Source organism: Penicillium cosmopolitanum (genome assembly GCF_028827165.1).
Source record: "Penicillium cosmopolitanum strain IBT 29677 chromosome Unknown utg000009l:1.0-9042332.0:1.0-9050551.0, whole genome shotgun sequence".
Lineage (NCBI taxonomy): Eukaryota > Fungi > Ascomycota > Eurotiomycetes > Eurotiales > Aspergillaceae > Penicillium > Penicillium cosmopolitanum.
The window spans coordinates 3,269,412-3,296,615 of NW_026622679.1; the positions used below are offsets into that span (position 1 = coordinate 3,269,412).

Here is a 27,204-nt window from a genome sequence, read left to right on the forward strand (position 1 = left end):
GCCTGAATGCTCCTGGGGGGGATCAAGCAGAAACTCATGGCCTACGAGCTGTTCTTAAATAAGTACCCTCGATGGCGAGACAATGTGAGCTTTTCTCAAATCGATTTATTAACACGGGCTGACGGCAGATTAGGTGGTACTAGTACAGATCACAGCTTCAGTCTCCGACATACCAGAGCTCGAAGCGCAAGTCTCGAAGATCGCGATGAGAATCAATTCGGTATATTCAACCCTCACTCATCAACCTCTGGTCTTGCTCCAGCAAGACATCAGCTACGCCCAATTTCTGGCTTTACTGAGTGTTGCCGAAATTTTCATGGCTACTAACCTCCGTGAAGGTATGAACTTGACAAGCCATGACTTCATCCATTGTCAAGACGGCGAACTATCCTCACAGAGATACGGCTCCCTTATCCTCAGCGAGTTCACCGGTAGTGCAGCTATATTCCAAGGTCACGAACTCATCGTCAATCCATGGGATTATAAGCAATGCGCTGATGCCATCAAAAAAGCCCTCGAAATGACACCAGAGCAAAAGAAGCGCAACTGGAAGTATCTTGAAGAACGGAAAACTCCATATACAGCCTTGGCCTGGTACTCGTCCCTACAAACTGCACTTGTCGAAGCCCACGGCATGCAACAGTCACGCTTTGCTCATGCCATCCACCCACTCAACATCACAGACCTCCAAAATTCCTACAATGCCTCCCAATCCCGTCTCCTCTTCATAGAAGATGGCGCAGCTTTTGTCACATCGACACATCCAGATCTTACTTACACCTCGAAGGAAGTGATCACCGTTCTTGAGTCTTTGGTCAGTGACCCTAAGAACACGGTCTACTTGACCAGTAACCGCAGCCCGGAACAACTAGACGCCACTTCAAGCCGCCTACCAAAGGCTCTCGGAATCATCGCGGAAAATGGCTGCTTCGTCAAGTTACCAGGTACAACCACCTGGTCTATCCTGAGTAGACACGACACGCACCCAACACTGGCACGCCGGGATCCGAAAAGTTATTGCATACTTCGCCGAGCGCACAGAAGGAAGCATCATTGAAGAACGCCGCTGCACGCTAACATTTCACTTCGCCGACGCAGATGACAAAGAGACAGCCGCAAGAAATGCTTCGGAACTCGCAGACCAAATCAACGGCGCGCGAGGCTGTGAAGCGATCCGTGTTGTCCGCGATGTTGGAGCCGTCAGTGTCGAACCACTTTACGCATCCAAAGCCACGGCCGCATCTTGGATCCTGAATCACTCTCCGGATTATAAGGAAATGGAGTTCTTCGAGTTTGTCTTCGTGGCTGGTGGTGCCAGGGCCGATGAGGCGTTGTTCCGTTGGGCTAATCGCTTGGTGTTGAAGCGGGATGCTGCAGAGGTGGCGGTTACTACTTTGACTGCGGGGACGCATGCTACTGAGGCGAAAGTTAGGTTGTCGGATGCGTATTCTTTATCGGATGTACTTCGGTCTCTTGCCTCTACATAGTGACTGGGAGGAAAGATCTTAGTGGCGGTGGTGATCAGCTATGTCTTTCTTACCAGGATCATCCCGGACCTTACTAGTACCAGTTAGCACTAGGCAATAGTTGTGTTAGCATTATCCTATGGCGATTACATCCAGGAATGGAGAAAATTATTCCAAGGTGTTTTTTTTTCCTCTCATTTTTTACTAGTCAATCTCAATATCACTCGCGCCGTTAGATCCGAACCGGAAGATGAGATCCGACAAGGACCCGAAGAGAGGGAGGGCAGAGGGCAAAGTACATAATATTCGTTGAAACAAAGGGGACCGAGGAAGTGAAACATCATATCCTTCTAAAATGAAAATGAACATGAACATGATCGAACAAAACACAACTATAAAACTCTCATCAGGAGCAAAAACAATCAAAAGCAATGATGATCGCGCCGCGCCAGAACTTCATGGGGATGGAAAAGAAAGAGAAACAAATGTGAAATGAGGTAGGAAATTGAGAAAGGAAATTGGAAAAGGAGAATATGAAAATGAGATACAATCGCAGGATGAATGTGACCAAACAAGATCAAATGGTTTTGAATATAGCACATCATGCGCGATTGGGTTCATGATCTCGCAGATCAAAGCATTGTCAGATACAAGGATGGAGAGCGAGATGAGCGCCTAGAGTAATGGGATTCAAGGCTTGTGTAGTAGGAAAGGGGTGCGGGAGGAGGGGGGGTGTGAACATGATTCATGAAAGTAGCCGTGATCAGCTGAAAAGACTATGCTTCGTTGTCGACGCAATGCATTCGACCAAGATCGAGGGGTTTTGAAGACAATCAGGCAGTATGCAAAAGACAATCCGAGAAGAGTCAATTGAAATTTCGAGGGTTTTAATTGGAATCCTTTGACGTTGAGGCCGGGTCGGTTCCTGCGGAAATGAGGGTTGGTGCAATACGGCGTTTCTTCGGCTGCTGGGCTGAAGCCTCGGATTCGGTACCCTTGCTCTCATCTTTCTCGGATTCGCTGGCGGTTCGGGTCTCGCGCTTGCCTAGGACACTGCTTGTACTACTAGTCGCCGTTCCGCTTGGGGTTGCGGTCGGCATGGGTGTTTGAGGCGGGGTGGTGAGTGGAAGTGGTTGCGCGGAGTGAGTAGCTGTCACGAGAGGAACAGACCCAAGGGTCGGTGTCGGGTTGTTAACCACATTCGCTTGCTGTTGAGATGATTGGGAACAAGCCGAGTTGGATCGAGCAGGGCTAGCTGGTGGTGCTTGAGCTGCAGGCGCTGAAGGTGTTCCACTGCGTACTGGTACATGTGTGGCCTTGATGGGAGACGGAAGGTGTGTAGGGGTAGGGAGGGGAGTGACGTTCGTTCGGGGTTGCAGAGCCGACTTGGGTAGGATCCCTTGAAGCTGGCCCCGTAGGTCCTGTGTAGATCTGACCCAACTCCCCCGGTGCGAAGGATAGAGTAGAACAGAAGCCATCAGATGAGCTCATGATCAACGTCAAGCCATCATTTGACCTATGTATTGTTAGACAAGAGAGATCCTGGACACATTAATGGAGAACTTACCATGTCAAGTCGGTGAAGGTCGCAAAATGCAGGTTACTGACAACGCATAAGGGGGTGTGCTGTTGTGTATCGTATACTAGAATAGCATCCTGTGTAGCTACGGCGTAAATCATGCGGTATGGAAGTGCGAATACAGGACCCGCCGTGCTTTCACTGCTCTGCGTTTCAGCTGTTTTGGAAGTTTGTTGGGCATTTTCACTACCTGCCGGTGCGGAGGCCGGTGGATCCATAGCTGGCTGGTTGGTAGACGCCGCAGCAGCGGGCACAACCGAGTCTGGCAACGGGGGGAACATATCTCCCTCGGATGATGTATCCAAGGTGATTTGCTTGGCAGGTAGAGTACTCTGCTTCAAAGTGTAGAAGATAGGAGAGCACTTGACAGCGACTGACGGCTTCTTATGGCCTGGAAGGTGGGAAATTGGAGGTTTGTTGAAACCGGCTCGCGTATACACATACACTGTGTTGATGATTTCATCTGTCGTCTTTGAAGGATCCGTCGCTGACACATGGCTGGTCTTGTATTGACCAGCCGGCGTGAACAACAAACTTCCGTTGGGGGCAAAGGTCAGTCGCCGAAAGAAAGATGTAAAAGTTTCGTTGGCATAGATGCTGGCGTTTTTCACTCCGAGTCCGCCCAGAAGGCTGGGAGACGAAACCTCAAGAGGCTTCACCGCGGGCAATGGCAGGGATGGCGCAGGAGAGGCGGAACGACGAATGGAGGGAGAAGATCCAAAGGATGAACGGCGGCTGTGGGAGACTGGGGGAGGATCCATGGGCAAATTTGATGCCATTGGGGTTCCTGGGGTAGACGGGGCAGGCGAAGCAATAGCAAATGAATTTGTGTTGCTTTGTTGTGGTCTGCTTGTTGGCTCCGGGGGAGCAGGGCTGCTGGAGGCTAAACGTTTCGCTGGCAGATCCATCTTAAGAACCTTGCCGTGCGGGGTCAATGTAAATTGACCATCTTTAGTCTTCAGGTTGTAGATATGAACCGATCGATCTGATGACTGAGTTGCCACAAATTCATTCAGCGGATCCCACGCGACGCCTTGGACATAGTGAGAGTGCTCGGCAATCTGCCGTACCATTTGCCCTGCAAGTCTCACTGTTAGTTGCTATGTTCAGTATTATTTAATATCTTCAGAGACACCAACCATTTTGAGCATTGTAGATCCGAGCGATATTGTCCATACTCCCTGTCATGATAAAAACACCGTCGGGCGACCAGGCCAAGTCGTAGATCTCCGCCCCGGACGAACGGCACATGTGTTTCACTCGCCAGGTTTCCTTGTCATCCGATCGGTCTTCTCCAAGTCCGGGTTGTGTTTGCAGCTCAGATGGAACCCAAAGCAGAACATTGCCGTCGTCTCCAGCAGATGCTAACATCTCGCCTAGGTATGTGGTGTCAGATCTGGTGTGGCTTTGATGATGTCGGATTTAGGGAAGTCCTACCTTTGGGACAAAAACGAACCACATTAACAGCCTGTGTATGCTTCAAGAGCGTGCTCAAGTATGTCACATTTCGTTCCTCGCCGGTCGATTCGACTCGCCATAGCTGTAAAGTGTCAGAGAAGGAGGGCACAGGCAGGGTATCGGGGGACTATGGGAGCGTACTCGAACGTTGTTGTCACTAATGAATGTAAGTCAGCGAATGGTTTCCAGCGATGTATTCTTTGTGCACTTACTTTCCAGCTGTCGCGAGGCGGCCCTTGCCATTGGGATCGAAATGCACGGAGTAAATGGGAGCATTGTCATTGTGCCACGAGATAAGCAACGGGGAGGCCTTCATGGTGGGCACTGTAGCTCCGTGGGCTGCTTTCGAGGACCGTTGTATCGAAGAGACCTATCGTCAAGAGGTGTTTAGGGACGATTTCCACCGCGGTTTCGGCGGATTCAATGGGGGTTTCGCTCGTGCCAGTCGGTTGATGGGGGGTTGTTTGGCAGAGCCACGACCTGGACAGGCGAGGGGAATCGGTAAGGGGTTTACCAGAGAAAGAAGAGCAGATTGAGAGGGGATTTTTGGTAGGAGAAGGGGGAAGGAAAGGAGAAAGAAGGGTGAGGGAGTGAGTGACAGTGATGATGCCTCGAGTTTGGTTTGCGCGGGCTGGGAACGCGACCGGAACACGATTAGATAGCCACCACCACTTACGAGCCCCCGATTTGATGGCGATCGACAACGCCTCCACGAGGTAGAATTCGCCCTAAATTACGATCCAGTTAGGGTATAACTAGAAGCTGCTGACCCTATTTATCAGCTTAAATGATGCTAGTATCCTGACGGTAAGGTTTATGGAGTGGAGTCTACTAAAAGCCAACCGGAACGTGATGGATGAGGTGTTGTGACTGGACTACTAACTACTACGTGGTGATATATATACTACTACTAGTACTATTAGCTAACCTCCCCCGGGGCCAGAAGGGAAGATCATCCACATGAACACCCCCAAGACTGAAAGCTACTAGTACTATTACTTTTGAACAGAAGTCCATACTACTTGTAAAACATACATCTAGAGTATCTAGTACTAGGCACCCGACTGCCAGTGCTCAAAGACTAGGGGTTTAAGTTCTGGATTTAATGCGGCAAACAGCCACAACGCCCCCGGTTACCATGGTGAATCATCAGAGGTCATAAGTTACAAAATAATAATTGGAGCTTCAAGTTTAACATAAAAATACAATTCACGTAAAATCCCCTCAATTGATCATCCGAGCCACTTTCCAATGCTCTCGCCGAACCAACTGGTCATCTTCTCCTTCCGCTTGGCCCGGCTTTCCTCATGAGACCTCATGAAGGGTGCGGCCTCCTCCGCATAGAGCTTGTGTTGTTCTAATTGTGCATTGTGGGCTCGAATCTCTAGCTCTCGCTCGTGTGGCGTTAACTGGTGGATTGGTTTCGAAGGTTTGAACCCTTCCGGAATGGCGACACCACTTGGGATATCGATATCAGACCGCTTGCCACTGGCCTTGGGTGCCTGCTTGGGATCGAAGAGCGACATGAGAGGTGGTGGTTCCTGACCAGCAGCCTTGGCCTCCTCTACACGTTTCTCATAGTTGAGCATCTGGTGGTAAAGTTTGTCTGCGTGCATCTGGATTCGCTCCTCCTTTTCCGCGTCCTGTTGGAAGGACGAGGCGTAGCCAAGAGCCTGGAGGAATTTCTTCGCATAGTTAGTATTGTATAAAGACCATAGAGCATGGCATGTTGGTCAGAGATGCACTTACACTCTGGGTGACGAAGCATCGCGAAAACGTTCCGTTCTCCGCGGCGCAGTTCGTTAACCGGGACTCAATCTGCTTGCGCCAATTGCCCGTTTGGAAGCATAGTGTCAACGCTTCATGCTCAAGCGCACAGTTTTCCATCGCCGCCCGCTGCACTGTATCTCCACGCTCCTTGAATTTCTCGATCACTCGACTCGCCCCGCCAGCGGCAGCGTCCTCCTCCGCACCAGCCAGCGGCTTATAGGTCTTCCACAGGTGCGCGTAGCGACCATCTTGGTATAATGAAGCGGCCGGCAATTTATCCTCCGTCTGTTCACTCTGTTCGGAGGTTTGCGTCGGTGTCTGCGTCTGGGTTTGCGTTGGGGGAGGTGTTGGCTGCTTCAGATTGGGCGCAGGTTCATATTTGCTGGGCGTCTCTTGCTCCAGGTACTCACGAAGGCCCGGGTCAAGCTTGTTGACAGGGTCATCTTTATTGTTACCCCAGAACCAGCCCATTGTTGAAGGAGTATAGCAGCGGGCGTCTGGATTCGAGAAGTGAAGAAAGGCGCAAAGCGAAGCGTTGCGGAGAAGTCGGCACAAAAATGGATCGGCCCTGATCGACTTGGGCCCCGACCGCCGTTGGCGCTTCTACTCTTTACTCTTTTACTCTTCACCACCACGACGCGTCTTTCTCGGCGCCGTTCCTCAACAATGGCCTCCAGTACGTGCGCGATATTTGAAATGCTGTGTGAACTATAGCTAATGGTTTATAGCGCGCGAGGAGCGGCAACAAATGCGCCAGCGCGGAGCTGCGTACGCGCCCCTCCCCCGCGAGACCATAACACGGAGGCTTTGGCTAACCCCGAACATAGGACGCGCAAAACCAAGGAGATCAACTTTGGATTTTCATTTGGAGGACCAAGTTTTGGATTCCCAGAGCCTGAACAGCCTGCTATCGTATCTGAGACCATAATACCGCCGCAAATCGAACCTGCTCCCATAGCTTCAACTCTCCCGCCCAGGAAGCTTCGTCGCAACCCCAGTCGCAGACAAAAAACCCTCAGCGCACACCAGGTAGTGCGCGTAATAATCGCCCGCAGCGTCCTTCTGCATATGAAATACCACCTGACGATGTTCCCGAGCAAATTCGCAGTAACAAGCGGCGAAAGATTAGTAGGTTACGCCATGATTCATTCTTTACTGGTTGATTCCCAAATTAATCATATCGAAGATCCCCCCTAGCGCGAAAAAAGACACACCTTCTTCACAAATTGTTGAAGATACCTCGCATGGCAACTTCCCACCTACAGCGAACTCCTCAGAAAAACAAGCCGGGCGCGCGAAAGCCCCAACGGAGACACCCCAGCAGGAAACCGCGGACAATGTGCCTGTGATACCATCTCCACCTGTTCCAGAGACGCATGTGCCTGAGAGAACCGAAGAGGCTGGAACATCGACTGTCAATGGAAAAGAGATAGAGGCTCCCACTCCCGATATAGCACCCAGCCGGACCCGATCATCAAAGTCCAGATCCCCGCAGATCGAAGCAGCAGTTCAACCCAATGAGCCATCGTCAAGGAAGCCGCGGAAATCCAAATCGCCCATCCAACCCGACCAAGAAACTGCAGACAACCAGCCAGAGCAAGCTCCGCGGAAATCTATATCGCCTCGGACCAAGAGGGGGAAACAGCCTAAGTCAAATGCGCAAGAAACGCCTAGTGATTCTGCAGAGGCGCCGGAGGCTAGCCACGCCCCTACGGCAAATTCTACAGTCGGTCTCGATGCATCTGATGTTGCCGTAAATGGCAAGCGGATACGCGCAAAGGCGGCCACAGGGAAGAAAGTTGCGAGAGAAGTGGCGGCTCAGGTCAATGGCAATCGCTCCAAATCACCAAGCACAGAGGAGGCGTTGCCGGATACTGCATCTGAGTCTCAAGATCAACAAGATCAGCCAGCCCAGCCCAGCAATATCGCCAAAGGCAAGCGCCCCCATAGAAAACCTTCCCCTGCGAAGGATTCAAATGATATCGAGACAGAATCACAATCTCAGAGCCCAGTGGATCCTGCACCCACTGCCGGTGAATCATCTACAACAGGTGTACGCCAAACGCGGAAGCCAGCAAAGAGGAAGAAGACCCAGCCTGAACCTGAGCCCAATCCCGGGGTTGACGAAGAACCAGAGGCGGAATCTGGAAAGTCGAAGTCCCGCAAAGGTAGATCTGGGGGGCAAATCCAAACGTGCTCTCGAGCAACAGGCAGAGCCAGAGGAAGAGGCGCCCCAGGAGCTGGAACGAGCGATGGAACCTGAACCACCAAAACAGCGTCGCGGCCAAGGAAAGAAAGCCAACCGAAGAACAAGAACAGAAGCATCTCCGACACAAGAGCTACCAGAGGCAGAGGCCGAAACATCACGCCCGACACAGCGAAAGCCAAGGGAACCTCGTGGAGAGACTGTTCCTGTTACCATTCATCGACTTGTTAATGCCTCTGCACTGGGCGCCTTTGATATTTCTGCCAATGACCCTGGAGAGGAAGGAGACAGGCCTACCGATGAGTCCTCAAATCACCAGAAGGCCAAGCTTCCAAATCGCGGAGGGGTCAATCCCGCCGATGTCTTGAGCCAGATTTGTCGCGAGACCTTAGAAAAGACCCTGACGACGCTGAAGACTGGAATTGAGAACGAAACAAACGCCGCGCGGCGTGCTGAATGGTCACGCAAACGCAAAGCCGTCGAAACCTTTGGCGTGGAGCTGGACGGCCGCCTATTAGACTTGAGTGAAATTTTGGACAGCAATTTCGTGCTTGGTGTGCAACTCAAGAAGGCGAAGCGCGACATGATGGAAATGCGGAGCCACTTACATCAGGTGCGGCGGGAGCGAGAAGGTATAGCTCTACAGATGGACCGGGTGCGCAGCAGGCACATGCAGAAGGAGAATGAGAAAACGGTAGGTTGTTGCTATACACCTGAATATGACCAGGAATTGGCTGACGATTGAACTATAGACACGTTCTACTATCAACAATTCCATCCACAGCCTCGAGCTTGCACTCGACCGCAGCCAATATCGTGGGTCACCATCGACCGAGCCATCTTCCACGGAGCTCGAATTCTTACTACGGAGTGTGGCTGAGGAAGTAAGCTGCCGCGCCCCTGGATCACAAGGTGGTCTTCTCCACCAAATCCAGAGTTTCAATGCGCAACTAGAATCGACGGCACGACAGCTGGAGAGATCGTGATGAATTCGTAATCGGAGTACTTTTAGCCATATTTGTCAATTTCGTGATACCACCTACCTGGCCGGGCCAGGCAAATCAGCGTTGCAGGGATTAGTGATTAGTTATTGTGTTACTTTATTCTTTTCTTCGCAAGTTCAGGGGGTGGAAGTATGAGTATAACCTTGCATGTGCATTGTACAGTGTGATGACGGTTTGTCAGCGTCGCTTTTATTCCCCGGTATCTCCGAAATAAATCCAATTGCTTCATCCCACGAGTACTACAAATAACAATGATATTCTCATCATGAAGTTAGAAGCCTGTCGAAGTACGTAGACTCAACTCTGTTTGGTCGGTCGGGATTAAATCGGAATTGAATCTGCCGATTCTCCACTTCGGAGACTTTTGGTGGGTGAATTCTTCACAAGATCTGCTCTCAACCAAGCCTCATGGGTCAGCGCTGCTTGGAAATCAGCCGGTGGGTCCAGGTAGCACTCTACAATTCTCAAATCTTGAGATAACATTTATCGAATATAAGAACTCTATCATACCTCAATATCTACCACCGTTTCTACTATCTACTATTCCAGCTCATCCCATTCCTCATTGGTGTCAATTGACATACTAAAGCATACACTCAACCATTTGCATATTCATTGCAGTATATCTACAAATTTCCAGATCACAATGAGCAAACTCTTCAATCCCATCCAGGTCGGGCGCATGGAGCTCTCCGCCCGCCTGGCCATGGCCCCAATGACTCGCTTCCGCGTCGACGAGAACCACAACCCGCTCCCCATGGTGAAGGAATACTACGAGCAGCGCGGCTCAACACCAGGAACCCTTCTTATCACCGAAGCCACCATCATCTCCCCCCAAGCCGGTGGCTACAGAGCCGTACCAGGCATCTATACCGACTCCCAGATCGCCGCCTGGAAGGAAGTCACCGACGCCGTCCACGCTAAGGGCTCCTACATCTACCTCCAGCTCTGGGCACTGGGCCGCGTCACAGACCCAACTTACCTCCCCAAACTAGGCGACTACGACGTCGTCTCCGCAAGCGACATCCCCGCCGGTGAGGGCGCAGCCAAGCCGCGCCCACTCTCCGAGTCCGAGATCCAGACCTACATCCAAGACTATGCGCAAGCCGCGCGCAATGCCGTCGCCGCTGGTTTCGACGGTGTCGAGATCCACGGTGCGAATGGTTACCTGATCGACCAGTTCATTCAGGATGTTTCGAACAAGCGCACCGATGCCTGGGGCGGCAGTATCGAAAACCGCGCTCGCTTCGCGCTGGAGGTCACTCGGGCTGTTGTTGATGCCATTGGCGCAGACCGTACGGGTATCCGATTCTCGCCCTTCAGTACATTCCAGGGAATGCGTATGGCCGACCCGATTCCTCAATTCACCTATCTGGCATCGGAGATGGCTAAGCTGAAGCTTGCCTTCACGCATATTGTCGAGCCTCGGATTGCGGGTAATGCCGACATCGAGGAGACCTCCGATGGACTGGAGTTCTTCCTGGAGGCGTATGGAAATGCCACGCCGGTTATCATTGCCGGTGGGTATAAGGCTGATACGGCTCTGGAGGCTATTGATGGCAAGTATCAGAAGTATGATGTTATTATTGGATTTGGTCGGCCGTGGACGTCGAACCCGGATCTGCCTTTCCGACTCAAGGCTAATGTCCCGCTTATTCCTTATGACCGGGATACATTCTATAATGCCGGATCATCTAAGGGCTATATCGACTGGGACTTTAGCCCCGAGTTTAAGGCTACCCAAGTTGGGGCTTAGGGGGGGAGTTCTCGTGGATTAGATTTTAGAGTGCTTATTGCATAGCGAGTAGATCACTGTTTGGCTAAGGCTAAATCTGTTGTTCTTGTTATATACCTAATATACATTAGATGAATGCATGATAGACTGCTTCTCGAGTACATCCTTCTACCAAGTATGGTATATGATATACGATATCTACGTCGATCCAAAGAAAATTGTGATCCCATCTAAGACGAAAGAAAGTATAGACCACCCAAACGACCTCCGATCAAAGCTTATACTAGAGGCAAGTCAGCAACCGGTCTAAAACGCAGATAACCCCATCAAGGGGAGGGAAGAAAGGAATAAATTACCCTAAATTCCCGATTCTGCCGATCCGTCAAATCCAAGAATTCCGAATTCTCTTGATGCACCTCACCCTCATGGCGCGCATCTCTGCGCCGGTTCTCCCACCCATAATAGAAGCGCAACAAAAACGCAAATATAATAGCCAGCGCCACGGTAACGACAAGCGCAATTTTCGCAGGGATGTAATTCGGCTCGTCCTTCGTGCGGAACGTGAGCGGGCCCAGAATATTACCCAGGCAGAAGGCCATTAAGAGAATGGCGTTCATGGTGATTTTCTTTGTGTGGCCGGCGGCATTGGCGCCGGCGAGGGAGTACAATATTGGCAAGGCGGACCCGATGACTTGCGTTAGGTAGTTACCTGCTAACTGGGCTGCTTTCATATCCTTTGGCGAGAAGGCGAGGAGACAGCCGCCGAGTAGACCGATTGTCAGCGAAGCGATGACGCAGAGACAGCGCTGATCATATCGCGAGGCACAGTATGAGGCCGTCACGATACTGACGATGCTCACTGCTCCATTGGGGATATTCAAGAGCTCCGTTTCCTTCGTCGTGAAACCGATGTTCTTGATTATGAGTGAGGTGAAGCTGCTCACGGCTGCGTTGGAGATATTCATTGAGGCCACGATGATGACGATCAGGTATGTTTGCGGATCACGGAATATCTCGACGAATTGGTGCCATTTGAAATGCTTGTTTTCGATACCTGTGCGGTTCTCGCGGAGGCGTTCGATGGCGAGGACCTTTTCGGCGTGGGTTAGGCGCGATGTCATGGGGTTATCTGGGAGAAAGATGACGATGCAGATTCCTACGACGATGGTTATTAGGCCGAAGATTAGGAACATTATTTGCCAGGATTTGAATTGGTCGTTTGTGTAGAAGAGGAGGCCGTAGGCGACTAGTGCACCCATTATTGAGGCGGTTCCTGTGCCTGAGATACCAAGTTCCCATTCGTTTGGGTTGTTCTGTTCAATTCAAAGTGTCAGAGGATTTATGTATGGTGGGTATGAAGGAGGTATACCGTTTCGTTTGTACCACATGGATGTGATAAGGATGAGCCTGGAAAAGGTGTTAGAATATGATAATCTCTAAATGCTGGATTATAGATTTTGCTCACGCTGGTGCAATTGAACTTTCGAAACATCCCAGCAGCACCCGGAGAGTCATCAATCCTCCGAAATTCTTCGCGGTGCAGTTCAACGTGGTCATCAGACCCCACAAGGTGACTAGATCGATCGGTCAATTTCCATATCTATTTCAACAATGTCTGGGCTCGTGGTACCATTTAGTCCCAAATATTTCGCTGTTGGTAGCCGCTGCATGAGAAAACCAGTGGGTAATTCGAAGACGAGGTATGTCACGTAGAAGGCCAAGGTCAGGTCAGAGAACTCATTGGTGCGCATATTTGTATCGGTCAACAGCCCCATCACCGAGGCATAGTTGACTTTGAAACCGACGTATTAGAATGAGGTGGCATCTTTGTTGATCCTATTGAGCACCTACTGAGTACTTTGTCTAGATATTGGAGATTATATGCCGCCCACATGAGCGGCATAATCATCCAGTCAATCTTGCGAACGAGGGCCTTCTCATTCACTTCCGTCGCATCGGTATTATCCTCAGCGCGGAGAAAATCCAAGGCTGCGTCTGCCTTTCCATCTTGGATGACCCCATTCTTCACGTCAACATCCACACTATCATTGCGGACCGGGTGGTCGTGTTTTTCTGACGGGACTCCCATATTTCAAAAATGTAGACTCATTCAATTGCTGTCTTCGAGCTAGGGAAACTAATTCGAACGCTCAAACCAACGAAGCTCATCTCGTCCAGTGCGAGGGCAACCCATTTTGATCTCCCCCTCCTTCCCCGCTCCATCGTCAGTGCATCTTTAGAGTAGCATTATCACTGTCCTCGGTTGAGTTCAACTACAACCTTGGGCCATCCAACGACTGATAACAGCCGCGGCGATTCCTCATGTAGAAGCTTGTTCCCGGGCAGATAGAGCGAGAACGCGGGGAAGACGGGCTATTCCGCCCTTGAGAGAGGTGCACAGACAGGGGGAGGAACATCCCAAGTCATGGTTGGCTGCGATTATCCTCTCGATGCCGACGCTGAGAGGGCAGAGCGGCAGATAGTGTGACCAGGTGCCCTAGGGTATGCTAAATATACCAGTGGTGGTAGATATGGTAGAGGTGGTAGATATCCGAGGTGTTTCTCAATGGTCGACGCGTTGTGGTTATTAGGCCTGATGAGGAAGGTGCGGCAGAAGAAGTGACGGTTGCTGCAAACCCCGCACGAAGAGTTCAAGTTGCTGCGAGGGGTTTGAATCAGTGATAAATCAGGGAGGGAATCAATGAACTCTTTCGGCTATAATGAAGTGAGCGGTTTCTGTGAGTGTGAGTATTGTTGAGATCAATGATAAGAGTGGAGTTGCAATGGTTGAGTAGGGTGGGTTGATCAAGTTGGACAGTGCTGACAAGAGTATGGCTAGCTCGATACATAGATTGAACAAACTCGGCGTTGATGTGATGAATTGTCATTGATTGTCATCGCTGTTGTGACCTCATCCAAGACCTGTTTTCAGACCAGAGCTCACCGCAGGATGAGCGATTTCCCTGGTGCGCTGCAAAGAGCGATGATCATCGTAGGATCCAGAGCTCCACGACTCTGTTTTTGGGAACTGAGTTGAGCTGAGCTGAGCTGCATTTTTATTAGCTTTACTTGGTAGCTTGTGCTAGCCGTCCAGGCAGGACACGATCGCCACCGAGTGTGTCTGCAACTAATCGAGCATTGGACGGCAGATGCACAGACTACCGAGTAGTCTTGTACGTAGGTTGAGTCTGCATTTGACCCGACCTATCCCAATCCATTAGCTTGAGCAATCACCCCGCATGACACCATCGACCCCAACACTTTCTTTTGTCGGTAAAGAAGTTCTGCATATCTCGGCCGGCCGTACCAAATAGTCATTCTTTGTTTTGCTCTGTCTGGGGGATATCCGGTGCAGCCGGGGGATCCACCATTTGTGGCTCATCAGCAGACATTGGAAAACCGTGGCATAACCATAACCGTGGGTAATCAGCCCAGAGTTCCGCTCCGCCGAGCCGAAAACGAGCAACCTTCTAGCAATGTTCTCGGCATCGGTAAAGGTGAAAAACCTGCCTCACGGGCTTTCCACCCACAGTTCCACGGTTCGTGGGGATGGAGTCCCCGTGATCCCGGGTCTGGTTAAAGTGGCGGAGGAAGAGACATCCCCAGGGTCCTCCTATTCATGACCCCAGACGGGGTATTCATGGTGCCGGGTATATTGTTTTATTCCATTGGTTCTACTGGCTCGCTGGCATACGTACGGCGCCCAACGGATAGACGGAGAAGCGCGGCACACACGCACATGTACATACATTGGCACGGCTCGTGGCGGCGGCGAGCAGCCACTGCGGTGCCGTCACTGATGTCGAGTCGGACCGGCTTGTGCGGTCGCAGACTGTGGTTCGTTGGTGACGATGCAGAGGGGAACTCAATGGGCTCATTCCCCCCGCACAGAAGATCAGTCAGATGAGATAAATGTGGGGAAAATAGTGGCTCTATTCAATAATTCTGGAGTTGTCGCCAATGCCATGCATGTTGATCTTGCTCGGCGCAGAGCCGGAAGAGCTCTCCCCGCATGCAGTGTGATCAGGCCATGTGCGGGGAGAAGGATGGTTGAAGATCGTGAGGATTCCTAAAATCTGGTTCGTAAGCGGGAGAACGGAAGTTGTGGCATGAGGAGGCTTGGATTGGAGAGTATGTAGGTATTTTTTTTCTTTCTTTATTTCTTCTTTTATTTCTACTATTGCTAGATCCGGGGGTGGCGATCAATTAAAAACCTTAAGGGCCATCGCCCATTATTGAAAGTCAAATACCGTATTTTCTCCCATGATTCGCTTCTTTTCGAACTTTGGTAAGGCTGGAATGCAGAGTTCGGTAGCTATGAACAGGAAAATCGTGGGTTTTCCACGTGGGAAGCTCCGCAAGCAGAGATGCATTTGCGTCATCGTGAAGAGCTTGAAGCTTGAAGCTGTACGAAGTATAGAATGGTGGATAACTATCCGAGTACTGTCTACTCCGCACGCCTAAGCGATGTTAACTAGAGTTACCCCAATTTCCATCAAAGACAAGCAATCTGGGGTTGACTTTAAAACACGTATGTCTCATTGCGGAGAGGATACGGAGAGATTATGTATGAACAATGATCGACTGGGGCCGCGAGGACGGCCTGCAATCCTGATCCTGATCCTTCAGCCCTGTGCACAAGTACCTCCATAATCACCCCTAAGTCATGTGTTAACGCGTACTAGTATGGATAGACTTCGACCTTAGCTACTGAAACGGATAAATGCGAAAAGGAAATTGGGTTGTTTAAAGTGAGGCTAATGTTGATAATTAGTGATAATATCCTCTACTATACTAATGTAGGGTACGGAGCAAAAATTAATTTATCTGAGTCTTGGCTCGTACACTTCCACAAATATTACGGAACAATGCTTGTTAATTTCATGGCAAGCCACTGGGCGGCTGCCACCGCTGACTACTTTGGTGGGCTGACTAGGCTTATTATTGCAGTAGTCTGATGCGCCATCTAATGCATGCATCAATAGTCGTGAAACTCCATCAATCATATCTGAGGAACCACTAGCCAAGGAAGGGAAGTTTGTAATTGCACCTCCAGCGTGCCAATGACCGCCCGATGAAGAGATTTCTATTTTCGACAACCTCGATCTAGTTCATCTCGCTAATGGTGGTTTGAGGTTGAGGTGTCTCTGCGAGTAGACTAGCGATTTGGAGATGGACCACGTCTGACGGCGTGCATGGCTATGTAACAGCTCCTGACACGACATTCTCACCGTAGCCACGTTGAGAAAGGGACAACTGGCCGCATTCGCATGGCATTAACCCAAAAGATTTTTGTTTCATTTCTTCCGCGAGCCTCGTCCTCGTGTTCGTGTGGATCTAGGAGCTTACAAGGACCCATTCGAAATCAAGCTCTCTTTGTTATGGAGTGAGCCAATCTGATACACGGCCGGTGTCACTACAATGGAGCCAAGCTCCTTTGCTGGGGAGCCTAGGGCGGGCCGAATCCGTAGCATGTGTGCAACACCCACCATGGGAGTCCACAAGTGGTTCAGAGTCGAGTCCACCGATTGTCCACAGCATGATCTAGTTCCTGCACAAGAGCTTTTTGGGATTGAACAGTCCCACCGGAATCGCGTCTCCGGGACAATCACGATGGGGATACGGAGTCGAAGACGCACACAAAAAAAGGATGATGAAAGTAAAAAAAAGAAAAGAAAAACAAGACACTGGCTAGGTCAATTAGTGTGCATCAAGGTCCACGTCGATCTCCATGTGTGGCTCTCCGCCAGTTTGTGTGTGAGGATCTCTTTCGAGAAAGAGAACAAAAACACAGCCCAGTTACCGGACCGATGGCCTGTCATGGTTTAGTGGCGGCGCGGAAGTTGAATGGTGCGACATCCCGGCCGTGTCGGGCAAAGTCTATCAAGGACCATCTCAATCAAAGCAAGCGCGAGACCAGGACCAGTTTAATGAAGATTTCCGCTGTCGCTGTCGCGGTCGGAAGGGCCGCGAGGGGCCGCGACGTTGCTACTCCACGCGTGATGGGACGAGACGATTTAGTGCTGGAACTACATCTCTTTTTCGTAAGGACCTGGTGCACCGTGCGATAAGCCGTGTTCCATCTGCCCCTCTCTCCCCTTTGCCCCTTTTTTGAGGTGGATGGGGTGGTTCGAAATGATGTCGAGCAAGGGCCAGGCGGGTGATGGAAGTGTGGTGAGAGGGGATTGGTGCATAAACCAAGGGATTCCACATGTAATTCCACTGCCAAGCACAACAGAAACTAATTGGGACTAGAAGGGAGTGCAAGTGTGGAGTCAGTGATGGATTTTTAGCCGGGAAGGTGTTGGACAGGTTCGAGTTTAACCATAATTCATGAGTAATCAATAATACATACATACATATATGTGTATAGTGGGTGTATTGCAGTATCGCAATACCGCGCCACAGGTTCTCCCCGAGACTAGCAAGCTTGCCATAAGCCTGCTATTGCCATGAGTACCACCTTAACACCTTTTCCTTTTCTCTTTAGCAATGACCCTGGGGCCCACCTGCCCCGAAGATCTGTGATCACCAGAGGGAGCTGAACCAGTGAACCGCGCTGCTCCATGCCTTCTGAACCAGTCTTATTCTTCTCTGGAAGGGTTTGCCCCCACATTCACTGTATTCTCTCCGGGTTACTGTTGCCATCCTTAACTCCGTGACCAGTTAATGTTTAGTCTCGTACCCGCGGATTGACCTCCCCATGTCCCAGTTGCTAATCCCCGGTCTATCCGCTGTGCCGTCTCCCCGGATGTATGAGGTCTCTCTTCCCCTGTGTGTGTGAGCCATCGAGCTAAGTGTAAAACCTGTACGGAGTAAACTAAAACCCTTGTCCTCGGTACCCTGTACCAAAGACCTAGGCCCGCAAACAAAAGCACCACACTGTTAGTCATTAATTAGTTAATTTTTTTTTCTTTTCTTTTTGTCTTTTTTGCCTTTCATGCAGAAAAAGTGTCTGTCCATGGGTGTGTTAGCTGTCAGTGGCTGCGTATATAATAAAACCCATCAGGCTTCCTCCCTTCTTCCCTGAAATCCTCTTTTTTTCCTTCTCTGTTTCCTCTCTGTTTCTGCCTTGTTCCCACTCTCGAACCCATCTCCTTCGAATTAACCTCTGTTAGTGTCGGTGGGACCTGCTCATCCAACTGCACATCATTGCAATTTATTGAGACCATCCTTTTTCTCCAGCGGGTCAACAGCAACAGGTAACTTTGTCTCCACTTTTTCCCTTTCGTCCATAGCTCCTTTCGCCCCTGCTCTTCCCCAACGGTGTTTTTCTGTTTTTTTGGCCAGTGATTTTTCGGCGAGGGTCCCGATTCCTTCAGCCGAGCTTCCAATGGTAAACACGGTTTTGTTGTCGTTCTCGGGCCAAGAACTTATATTAGCTCTGCGCCTCCCCTGACCTTACATCTTTCCCTCCTGTTCTTCATCTCTATTTCCATCCTTTCCAGCAGCGCTGATTGGCTTTTGGATTTGATCGCTTTTCTTCCCTTTCACACCTCTTTTCGATTTAACTGTGTTATCTCCAATTGAGACTTTCTTCCCATTGTTCAGCAAGCTGAACCTTTTATTTGCTCAATTCACCTCTTTTTTTTTATCCCTCCACCACCTCACCTTTTTTTACCAACCCTATCAATTAATACCTTTGTGAACTCTTTCTAGAACTTCACATATCATCATGTCTACCACTGAGACTACCAACAACGGCGCCCTCGAGAAGGACGTCGGTGTTGCCTCCGCACCTGGCGCAGCCAACCTTCAGCCGCAGATGTCGGCCGAGGAGCACGAGGTCGCTCGCCAGGCTGCGCGCTTCGGCTACGGCCCTCTCGCTCACGTCAACACTGCTGAGGCTCGTCTCCCCGCCTTCGGTGGTGAGTTCCAGCCCGGTCTGTACAAGCCCGTCGAGGGCCGCAAGTTCGCCAACCCTGCTCCTCTGGGCCTGTGCGCTTTCGCCTTGACCACTTTCGTGCTGAGCGCCATCAACATGGGTGCCCGCGACCTCACCCATCCCAACATCGTTTGCGGTCTTGCTTTCGGTTACGGTGGTCTGGTCCAGCTGCTTGCCGGCATGTGGTATGTTGTTTTTGAAAATCCCCCGAGTCGTGAAACGAAGCATCCACTAACGATATCCCAGGGAAATGGCCGTTGGTAACACCTTCGGTGCCACTGCTCTCTCCTCGTACGGCGGTTTCTGGCTCGCGTTTGCCATTGTTTTGACCCCTGGTGGCTTCGAAATCGAGTCGAGTCTTGGGGCCGTCCCGTTCGCAAACTCCATGGGTCTCTTCCTGATGGGCTGGTTCATCTTCACCACCATCCTGGTCTTCTGCACCCTCCGCTCCACCGTTGCCTTCTTCACCCTGTTCTTCACCCTGGATCTGACCTTCCTCCTGCTGGGTATTGCTTACATCTACCACGACGATGCCGGTATCCCCAACAGTAGCATCCAGAAGGCTGGTGGATTCTTCGGTTTCCTCGCTGCTTTCGCCGCCTGGTACAACGCCCTGGCTGGTCTGGCCGACAACAGCAACAGCTTCTTCGTCATCCCCGTTGCCCACTTCCCCTGGTCTGCCACTGGTCGTGAGCGCCGCGGAAAGACCGACCGTGAGCTGGCATAAATTTCGTTTCCTGTGTCGTCTCGATCATGACGGAATGAAGGGATGGTCGATAATGTCGCGTTGTCGTTGCGCGTTTGTAATGTTTTCTGATACCCCTCGTGCCATCCAGGGTTATGGTTGAAAAGTGATGGGGTTTTCCTGGTCATTTGACTTGAAACTTGAATATGGGCGAATTTCCTCTTTCGAAGGCTTTTGTTAGTCGGCGTCAATGAAATTGCAGTACCGTTTAAGCGTGTCCCTTTCTCATTTTTCTTTTCGGCTGTATTCCTCATGGCTTTGCTTTTCTTTTCGTTCGATGATCGATGGATTGTCTTTCGGGAGGGAAGCATTTGCACAAATCGGCTCAAGACTCGAAGAAGAACAAATAGGTTCTTTTGTCGGGCTCGAGTACATAATCAGGGGTGGTTCGCGTTGCGTTCCCCTCATATTTCCTTGTTGTATTTAGTCTCCTTGCCTGTTACCGCGTGGCTTGTAATAATTCACCCTATATGGTTAATACTCTCCGAATCCACGTTCCTGGTAACCCGTAGCTCTTCCATCCTGGTCCCTGCCCCTGTTTTTGCCTTGTGTTACCCAGTTGTCGGACAGGGTTGTGTTGTCTGTGGACTGGTTTGTCGAGGGCGGATCATGGACTGCCATGACTGAAGTCAACCTGGCCTAGACAATGAGCAATTAGTAGAAACGGAAGATAATGTTAGTCTTTATGATTGTTTGTTCATTGCGTAGCTGCTTTTATAGTAAAGCAGTTCCCAGGTGCGCACCAGTGCTGGCAGACCTGGACCCTGTGATAGAGATGATAAACACTTAATGTGTATGTACTCCGTATACTCAAGAGAAATGAGCTGCAAACCCTCCATTGGAGCAGGTGAATAGGAACAATGACCCAAGAACCATTCAAAGATTCTGTCAGTCGAAAAAGTTAACATTGCTGGCCAGCAAGAGGTGGGTGGACATGGGCAGCTATAAGTAAGTGTAGATCAGGTACGAGTACTCCGTACCCAACCAGATCTACTCCCCTCGGAAAGCAAGAGCATACACTCCGTTTCGACTCGGTTTTAGGTACACCTCAATATCCAATAGAAGGTGGGTAATAACTAAAATTATCACTGAGACACTGGGGATTTGACCTGAAAGGGGGTCATGGAGGGCAAGTCTGCTGCGCGAAGGTCAAGTCAACTCTAATTTTCAGACGCAAATAGTGGATGGGGAATGGAATGTAGATACCTATTTGGGATTGGGTCCGTTACTCAAACATAGTAAGGGGTAAGTTACCCTTTCTACTATTCCAAGTTTTTGAGGGGGACAAGAGCAGAGGAAAAGAGAAAAACAAGAAAATATTGGGCCTGGATGAAGGGTCTCTTTTGACTTAAGTCCCGACTGTCAGACTACTAGCTGAAACACACCACAAGCTCCCTATTCTATCCCGTCCCGAGCTTGCCGACCTCCACCCGATCCTTTCTCGGTCTACACTCGGCATTCAGGGGTCGGCGATAGTTCGGTCGGCATCTGTGGAGTCCCTGCCGAGCAATTCTTGGATTTATTTATGGGCCTGGGACTTGGTGCATGAGTCACGTTCGCATTGATCGCGATACATAGGTCCTTGTAGTAGATGTGTTGCGGGTTAAAAGGGGGAGGTTTTGGTGGAATGGTATTGCTGGGAGTGTCTGCGCCTTCGGCAATTGCTCGGGGGCCATTTTGTCCTTAAATACCCTTATTCTAGCTAGACTGACTGGGTAAATATGCACCCGGTGATCTGGGTAGCTTCTCATTCGTAGTCCAGGGAGGAATCTATAGCCTGGTGGATCGCACGGCTGGCAGCGGGCGTTTGCCTAGTTCTGTGCTCTTGATACGTTGATCGAGTGCTAATCGTACGGTTGAGGCAAATACTTTTTTTCAATAGGCTGTTTCATATGGTCATTACTCGTGTAGTATTTAGCATGCAGTATGTGCCAATTATTGTATCTGGTTTCATTCACATATCATGAGGGGGGTGATGGTAGAGTGGTGAGAGTTTCCATGGGTTCAAAACTTCCGTCAGGGAGGAGAAAATGATGATTTATCATCGCGCAGCCGAGAGATCCGACTGTAGCTGAACCTCCTGCCATATCTGACGTAGCATATGAAGGTGGGCACGATCGACGTAGAAGAAGCCCAGGAGGATGGACCGGGCTTCCTGCCAAGACGTCACGCCATGTAGACGGCAAGCCGTTGCGAGCTCCGAAACAAAATATGTGCGTTCCGATGGCATCACTTGGCTGCATGCTGCACCAATGAAGAGTAGCCATATCAACAGATCGCGACAGAGGGCAAAGACGCCGGATGGGATGGTGGCTTCCAGCGCCGCACGGAGGGCGGTGATGGGTTTTGGTAGCAGCGGTGCAATCGTTGGATAGAAAGTCCAGATTGCACTGTTGTGGAAACACAGGCAGGCTAGGCGAACGCAGCCCTCAATGGAATTATCGCCCTTGGCTTGGCCAGTGGGTGTGTACCGGTCTGAATGGAGTGCGTACTCCACATACACCACTTCAAAGTTGAAGTAGTCCTCGGTCTCTTCGTTGAAATTTTTGTATCCACTGCTTCCCTTGATCCATTCCGCATACCAAGTGAGTTCGAGGAGGTCATATATAATTTTGGCAAATACATCACTGAAAATTCCTGGGATTTTGACTAGGGGAAGGAGGCGGGTGGCGAGCAAAGCGATATCATCATTAGGCGGCGAGAGGGTGAGCCCCATCGGTCGACTTGATCGGACAAACGGGAATATTGGTCTTGTCATTGCCATACAGGCGACTCGGATATCCGTCCTGTGTAATTTGATTAGCTAGTGACATGGTCCCCGGGGTGAAAGTACTAACCAAGATATCTGGAAGCGGACATCAGGTGGGACATCCGCGAAGTTCTTACGCAGTCCGATCATTTGTCGCAAGCCCGCCAGGTGAATCTTGAGATAGTCGGGATTTCCCGATGCGATCTAATGTCGTAAGCGCGATGCTTATCTTGAAGTTTGGATTTGAGACTCACCTCGATCGTCAGAAGAGCAGAGACCGCAGCAATCAGCTCGTCACTTGAGGCCTTGACGGGATCCGACAATCCCTCATTCACCAATCGAATAGTTTCACCGCGGTGATGAAAAGTGTCCACCACTAACGCGCTGCGTGTCTGATTCGGATCTCGGACCGGCAACTCCCCTCGCTGCATAGCCGCATTGGAAGTGGCCACGCATATTGACGCGTGCAGGACAGCGGGATCCCGCTGGATCAGTGATGCCCAGTGCGCCTGCAATTTGGGCTTATATCGGGTTTGTAATGGGTGTGCTTCTTGTGTTAGATCCCAAAGGACTATCCATGAGAATTGTTAGTCAATTGAGTCAAAAGGTACCCAGAGGACGTATTATTTAGCATGAAGACTTACAATTTTGCAAATGTCGCATCATTCGATCTGTGAGCTGCGTATGTCCGGTATTGAATGGATCATGGGCGCCTGACCCCAGCACCGACCATGTTGCAAGCGAGGTCGATTGGTCTTCGTATCCCACTACTTCGTCATTAAACCACCCTTGTTGCGATGTATTTGCATAGTAGTCAACAGGAGGAGTGGTCACCGGAGTCAATTCCTGCTTCGTATCTGACTCGTCGATAAACTGGGAGCCATGCGAGGACGAAGAGGACGACGAGGGTGGAGGAGGGGACGGCCCTATGGTACCAGGCACCGTCTCGGGGGTTTGGAAGGAAAGATGCTTCCAAGATTTGCCCTTATAACGTTTGGTACTTTCCAGACGCTTTTTCCGGTTGTGTTCTGACATGACGTGAGACCGAATCCGCTTCAACGTCTCCTCCTTCGTGCCCCCCCGATGCTGACTCCGGGTCCGTATGGACCCAGAACAGAGTCGACTTCCCCGCGGATGCATTTGCAGCCCTGCGAGGCTTGCGGACCTTAGCAGGCGCATTGCGCTCTGTCTTTACCGACGGCGCGGCCTGCGATGATTGTGGATCCGACGGTTGAGACGCGGGCGGCGCGATCGGACTGATCGGCAAGAGCTCAGCTGGTGAAAGATTACTCGTACTCGTAGTCGGAGGGACGGTGAGAGGGTCAGGTTGAGGATTATCGTGGGTGGCGGGCCAAGGCGCAGTCGTGGGGGATCGTGATAGCACAGGCAGGGCTTGCTCATAACCCCCGGAGAAGGAATCCTTAGCGTCCATGATACGAGCTTATCCAACGGCTGTGGGTAAGAAGGCGAGAACAAGCTTCCCTGCCTCCGAAAGCTGAGAGTGAAAAGGCCGGAATAGAAATGCGGCCGGCTCGTCCCTAGCGCACGGGGTCCGCTTAGGATATTCCGCTGGGTAAATTCTTCACGCTGATGATAGCATGGCCGGGTGAAGCATGGCCCCCACTAACGTCGCTAGCGGGATCTAAGACTGCGCCCGGTGGGAATCGCTAGGAGGTGGTGATACTCGGGGAGGCGAGGGGGGATGATAGAGAGAGAGAGGGAGAGAGAGAGAGAAAGAGAGAGAAGATGAGAGGCGGCGATGACTGATACAAAAGTCCGAAAGAAAGTACGGGAGCAAAAGGTTAATAAACTTCTAGGCCCGTGGAAGGTGGAGGATGGGAGGTCTGATCTCAAGTTAAACCTACGAGTAGTAACGAGTAGTAATAGATCCAGACAAGCAATCCTGTGGGGAGCCCACTCCACGACTCTTCTTGGTTCTTGGTTCTTGGGGTAAGGCTTGGGGTATGCCCATGGCCATACCCCAATGCAAGGCCGATTATGAGCTTAATACTTTTGACGGTCCCACTGATCTTGATACCCTGCATAAGTACGAGTATGAACTTCGAAGACGGGGTGGAGTGGAATTGCCAGCTTGATGCCGATCGGCTATTTCATCTGACAATTTGTACTCGCACTCCATACTCCGATCTAGTCCGACCTACTTTACTCTCGAAATAACTATGGATAACTTATCCACTCCCGTTCAGATTATAATTTCCATTTGCTTGAATTTATTGGTTCTTCTATCATCACTACAGAGCAACGGAATGACTATTGGGTCTGGCTCGCAACTTGTGTTTCACGTACTGGCAGCTCGCACTGCGAGCAGTCACATGCAACATGAGCAGGGGGGGGGTAGCAAGAGAAATTGAAATACAACATGAATGAAGAGAAGACGAAAAAAAAAGAGAAATAGTAGACCATTATAGGGACTCGCGGCTCAAATCATTCCCGGTCGTGGGAAGACAGGAACCGTGCCCATTTGTTCTAAGCCACCCATTGTACCGGTCTGTCCGCTATTCTGCCAGCCCTGGCCCGTCTGTTGATTGATAAACTGACTTTGGCGGAAAGGGTTAGTGCTTCCCGTGGGGGTGGGCTGAAGAGGCTGTAGTCCCGTGTTCTGTGGGGGAACGGACGAGCTCCGAGCAAACGGATTAGTTCCCGTTCGCTGAGGCTGAAGCGCTTGCGGCTGTTGTGGAATTGGTGGGACCGGTTCAGTCGGGGGAGCATTGAGCTGGTGAGCAACAGAAAGACGCTTCGCAAACGGATTCGTGTTCTGCCTTTGAAGTGGACTTGCCGGGGGCGCTCCATTGCCAGTGGCTGTTGCATTGAGCATCATGGACTGCCGGAAGGGGTTTGTTCCGGTGGTCTGCGGCTGCAACTGATTTGCCACAGGTGGTTGTTGCTGCTGGGGGAATGAGGAAGGGCCGTTCTGAGCGACAGGTGCTAACTGCGATTGATATCCATATTGTTGAGGCTGGGGAGTGTATCCTCCGAATCCTGCCCCTGTAGGTATGGCCTGGAGCGGTTGTGGTTGCTGTTGCGCTTGCTGCTGTCCAAAGGGATTTCCAGTATTCTGTTGCTGGAAGCCTCCATATGGGTTTTGCTGGCCGTATCCTGTCATTTGAGGCTGCTGTGGCTGTTGCTGCGGCTGCTGCGGGAACCCAGTCTGCTGAGGGTAAAATGCCTGCTGGGGCTGTTGTTGAAAGCCCGTTTGTTGGTATTGCACCGGATTCTGCTGAGCCATCGGCTGTTGGTTTCCTTCGATCGAATCGAAGAAATCAATGAGATCTGTTGGTGGTGGCTTCTGCTGCTGGGGTTTCTGGGCCGGGGCTTGCGCGGGTGGGTCAAATGCAGATGTGGCAGCTAGCTTAGGTGCCGCCGAAGAGGTTGTTGCCGAGGACGGTCCACCCAGATCTTTCTTGATTCCTTTCTGAGCCAGATATTCTCGACGGCGTAGTTCAAAGTCCGGGTCATTCAAGTCGTCTTCCAAAAGGCGCGCCAGGTTGGTGTTGGCATGCTTGAGATTCGGAATCTCTAAACGGGTGGCAGATTGGAAATGCCTGGCGACGCCCAGAAATTCCACCACTTCTTCCGTCTGTTTAGTAAATGTCTTATAGATGGCCAATGCACGTTCGCTATCCGGTCTTGACATCTCAAAGTAATGCTCTATTAAATCCATTCTTGTTAGTGACAAGGGTGCTCGACTAGGACTTTGAGAGACATGCCTAGAACGTTGATGGTACCCTCATTCATGACCGAATACAGTGTCATGAGATCGAGGGTCAAGAGGCGAAATGCAGTCAAGCTAATCTCGTTCTCGGGCTCATCCGTCAACAACTATTTGGAATTGTTAGCCACAGAAAAGTCAACCCACAGCAAATATCACCTACATCAGCCCTCAACAGCGCACGGATCTGCTTCTGTACATATTCCGTTTCTCTCAAGAGGCCCTTTTCCACGCTTAATCGCTTCAGGCGCCCCGGTCCGTTTCGTACGTAATCCGTCTGCGTGGCTTCGAAGGCTCTTGCGCGAGTGATAAGATACTCAGCATAGCGGCGAATGTTGCGTCCCTGTGACTGGGCTATACTTTTTATCAGCCAATTGCCATTGCGAAGCGTAATGCGCCCACGATTTGAACTCACCTTCGGAGAAGTTGCTGGGTGCGATCTTCTTCGGGTTATCGGAGAGATAAGTCAAGGCCGCATCCTGTTGGCCCTCTCGGATCAAGAGATGTACAATTATAAGAGCCTTGAAGACAATTGTCCATGCTGAATCGCGTAGTCTGTGTTGTAATGTTCGGAACACCTCGGCAACGCCCGCCTCGCCAGTATGGGTCGCCACCAGGATGTTTTCAACGTATTTGGATTTAGGGGCCGCGAGCTTTTGCGCACAGGGTAAGTCAGTGTCTTTTCAGATCCCAATGTTCAACGATTTTAGCGAGACTCACCTTGAGCTTTGTGGCCCCCTTGACCGATTTCTCGAAGTTGGTCATCGTGTTTTGAGGGGGTTGTTTCGGGGGATGGTGATCGGCGCGCGGTTCTCAAGGATTTGTTTTCGAGGATTTGGTGATATACAGGGCTGGGTTGAGAAGAGACGAAAGAACC

General features: G+C 50.7%; 9 protein-coding genes across 9 annotated transcripts; 4 read left to right on the forward strand and 5 right to left on the reverse strand.

Moving 5' to 3' along the window:
• Positions 1-36: 36 nt before the first annotated feature.
• On the forward strand, positions 37-1,487 carry N7509_009335 (alpha-trehalose phosphate synthase subunit; the record flags this gene model as incomplete). The annotated part of the gene is made up of 3 exons (XM_056633972.1): positions 37-84; positions 134-944; positions 1,015-1,487. 3 exons carry the CDS (start codon positions 37-39, stop codon positions 1,485-1,487), a joined length of 1,332 nt encoding a protein of 443 aa, XP_056484592.1.
• Positions 1,488-2,353: 866 nt separating this feature from the next.
• N7509_009336 (uncharacterized protein) lies at positions 2,354-4,819 on the reverse strand (the record flags this gene model as incomplete). The annotated part of the gene is made up of 7 exons (XM_056633973.1): positions 2,354-2,721; positions 2,768-2,982; positions 3,034-4,123; positions 4,185-4,421; positions 4,483-4,585; positions 4,645-4,660; positions 4,716-4,819. The coding sequence occupies 7 exons, from the start codon at positions 4,817-4,819 to the stop codon at positions 2,354-2,356; spliced, it is 2,133 nt and encodes a 710-aa protein (XP_056484593.1).
• Positions 4,820-5,735: 916 nt separating this feature from the next.
• On the reverse strand, positions 5,736-6,744 carry N7509_009337 (uncharacterized protein; the record flags this gene model as incomplete). Its single annotated transcript, XM_056633974.1, has 2 exons — positions 5,736-6,188; positions 6,253-6,744. 2 exons carry the CDS (start codon positions 6,742-6,744, stop codon positions 5,736-5,738), a joined length of 945 nt encoding a protein of 314 aa, XP_056484594.1.
• Positions 6,745-6,939: 195 nt separating this feature from the next.
• N7509_009338 (uncharacterized protein) lies at positions 6,940-9,465 on the forward strand (the record flags this gene model as incomplete). Its single annotated transcript, XM_056633975.1, has 6 exons — positions 6,940-6,949; positions 7,002-7,041; positions 7,101-7,401; positions 7,460-8,441; positions 8,488-9,173; positions 9,232-9,465. 6 exons carry the CDS (start codon positions 6,940-6,942, stop codon positions 9,463-9,465), a joined length of 2,253 nt encoding a protein of 750 aa, XP_056484595.1.
• A 664-nt stretch (positions 9,466-10,129) lies between these two features.
• Positions 10,130-11,239, forward strand: N7509_009339 (alkene reductase; the record flags this gene model as incomplete). Its single annotated transcript, XM_056633976.1, has 1 exon — positions 10,130-11,239. The coding sequence occupies one exon, from the start codon at positions 10,130-10,132 to the stop codon at positions 11,237-11,239; it is 1,110 nt and encodes a 369-aa protein (XP_056484596.1).
• Positions 11,240-11,489: 250 nt separating this feature from the next.
• Positions 11,490-13,307, reverse strand: N7509_009340 (putative MFS transporter; the record flags this gene model as incomplete). The annotated part of the gene is made up of 6 exons (XM_056633977.1): positions 11,490-11,501; positions 11,575-12,531; positions 12,588-12,625; positions 12,700-12,792; positions 12,849-13,010; positions 13,070-13,307. 6 exons carry the CDS (start codon positions 13,305-13,307, stop codon positions 11,490-11,492), a joined length of 1,500 nt encoding a protein of 499 aa, XP_056484597.1.
• A 5,586-nt stretch (positions 13,308-18,893) lies between these two features.
• On the forward strand, positions 18,894-19,830 carry N7509_009341 (acetate uptake transporter family protein; the record flags this gene model as incomplete). Its single annotated transcript, XM_056633978.1, has 2 exons — positions 18,894-19,288; positions 19,350-19,830. The coding sequence occupies 2 exons, from the start codon at positions 18,894-18,896 to the stop codon at positions 19,828-19,830; spliced, it is 876 nt and encodes a 291-aa protein (XP_056484598.1).
• A 2,059-nt stretch (positions 19,831-21,889) lies between these two features.
• On the reverse strand, positions 21,890-24,029 carry N7509_009342 (uncharacterized protein; the record flags this gene model as incomplete). Its single annotated transcript, XM_056633979.1, has 5 exons — positions 21,890-22,634; positions 22,686-22,801; positions 22,852-23,168; positions 23,242-23,687; positions 23,713-24,029. 5 exons carry the CDS (start codon positions 24,027-24,029, stop codon positions 21,890-21,892), a joined length of 1,941 nt encoding a protein of 646 aa, XP_056484599.1.
• A 1,008-nt stretch (positions 24,030-25,037) lies between these two features.
• N7509_009343 (ENTH domain protein) lies at positions 25,038-27,092 on the reverse strand (the record flags this gene model as incomplete). The annotated part of the gene is made up of 5 exons (XM_056633980.1): positions 25,038-26,280; positions 26,322-26,437; positions 26,491-26,681; positions 26,743-26,980; positions 27,048-27,092. The coding sequence occupies 5 exons, from the start codon at positions 27,090-27,092 to the stop codon at positions 25,038-25,040; spliced, it is 1,833 nt and encodes a 610-aa protein (XP_056484600.1).
• Between the last annotated feature and the right edge of the window lie 112 nt (positions 27,093-27,204).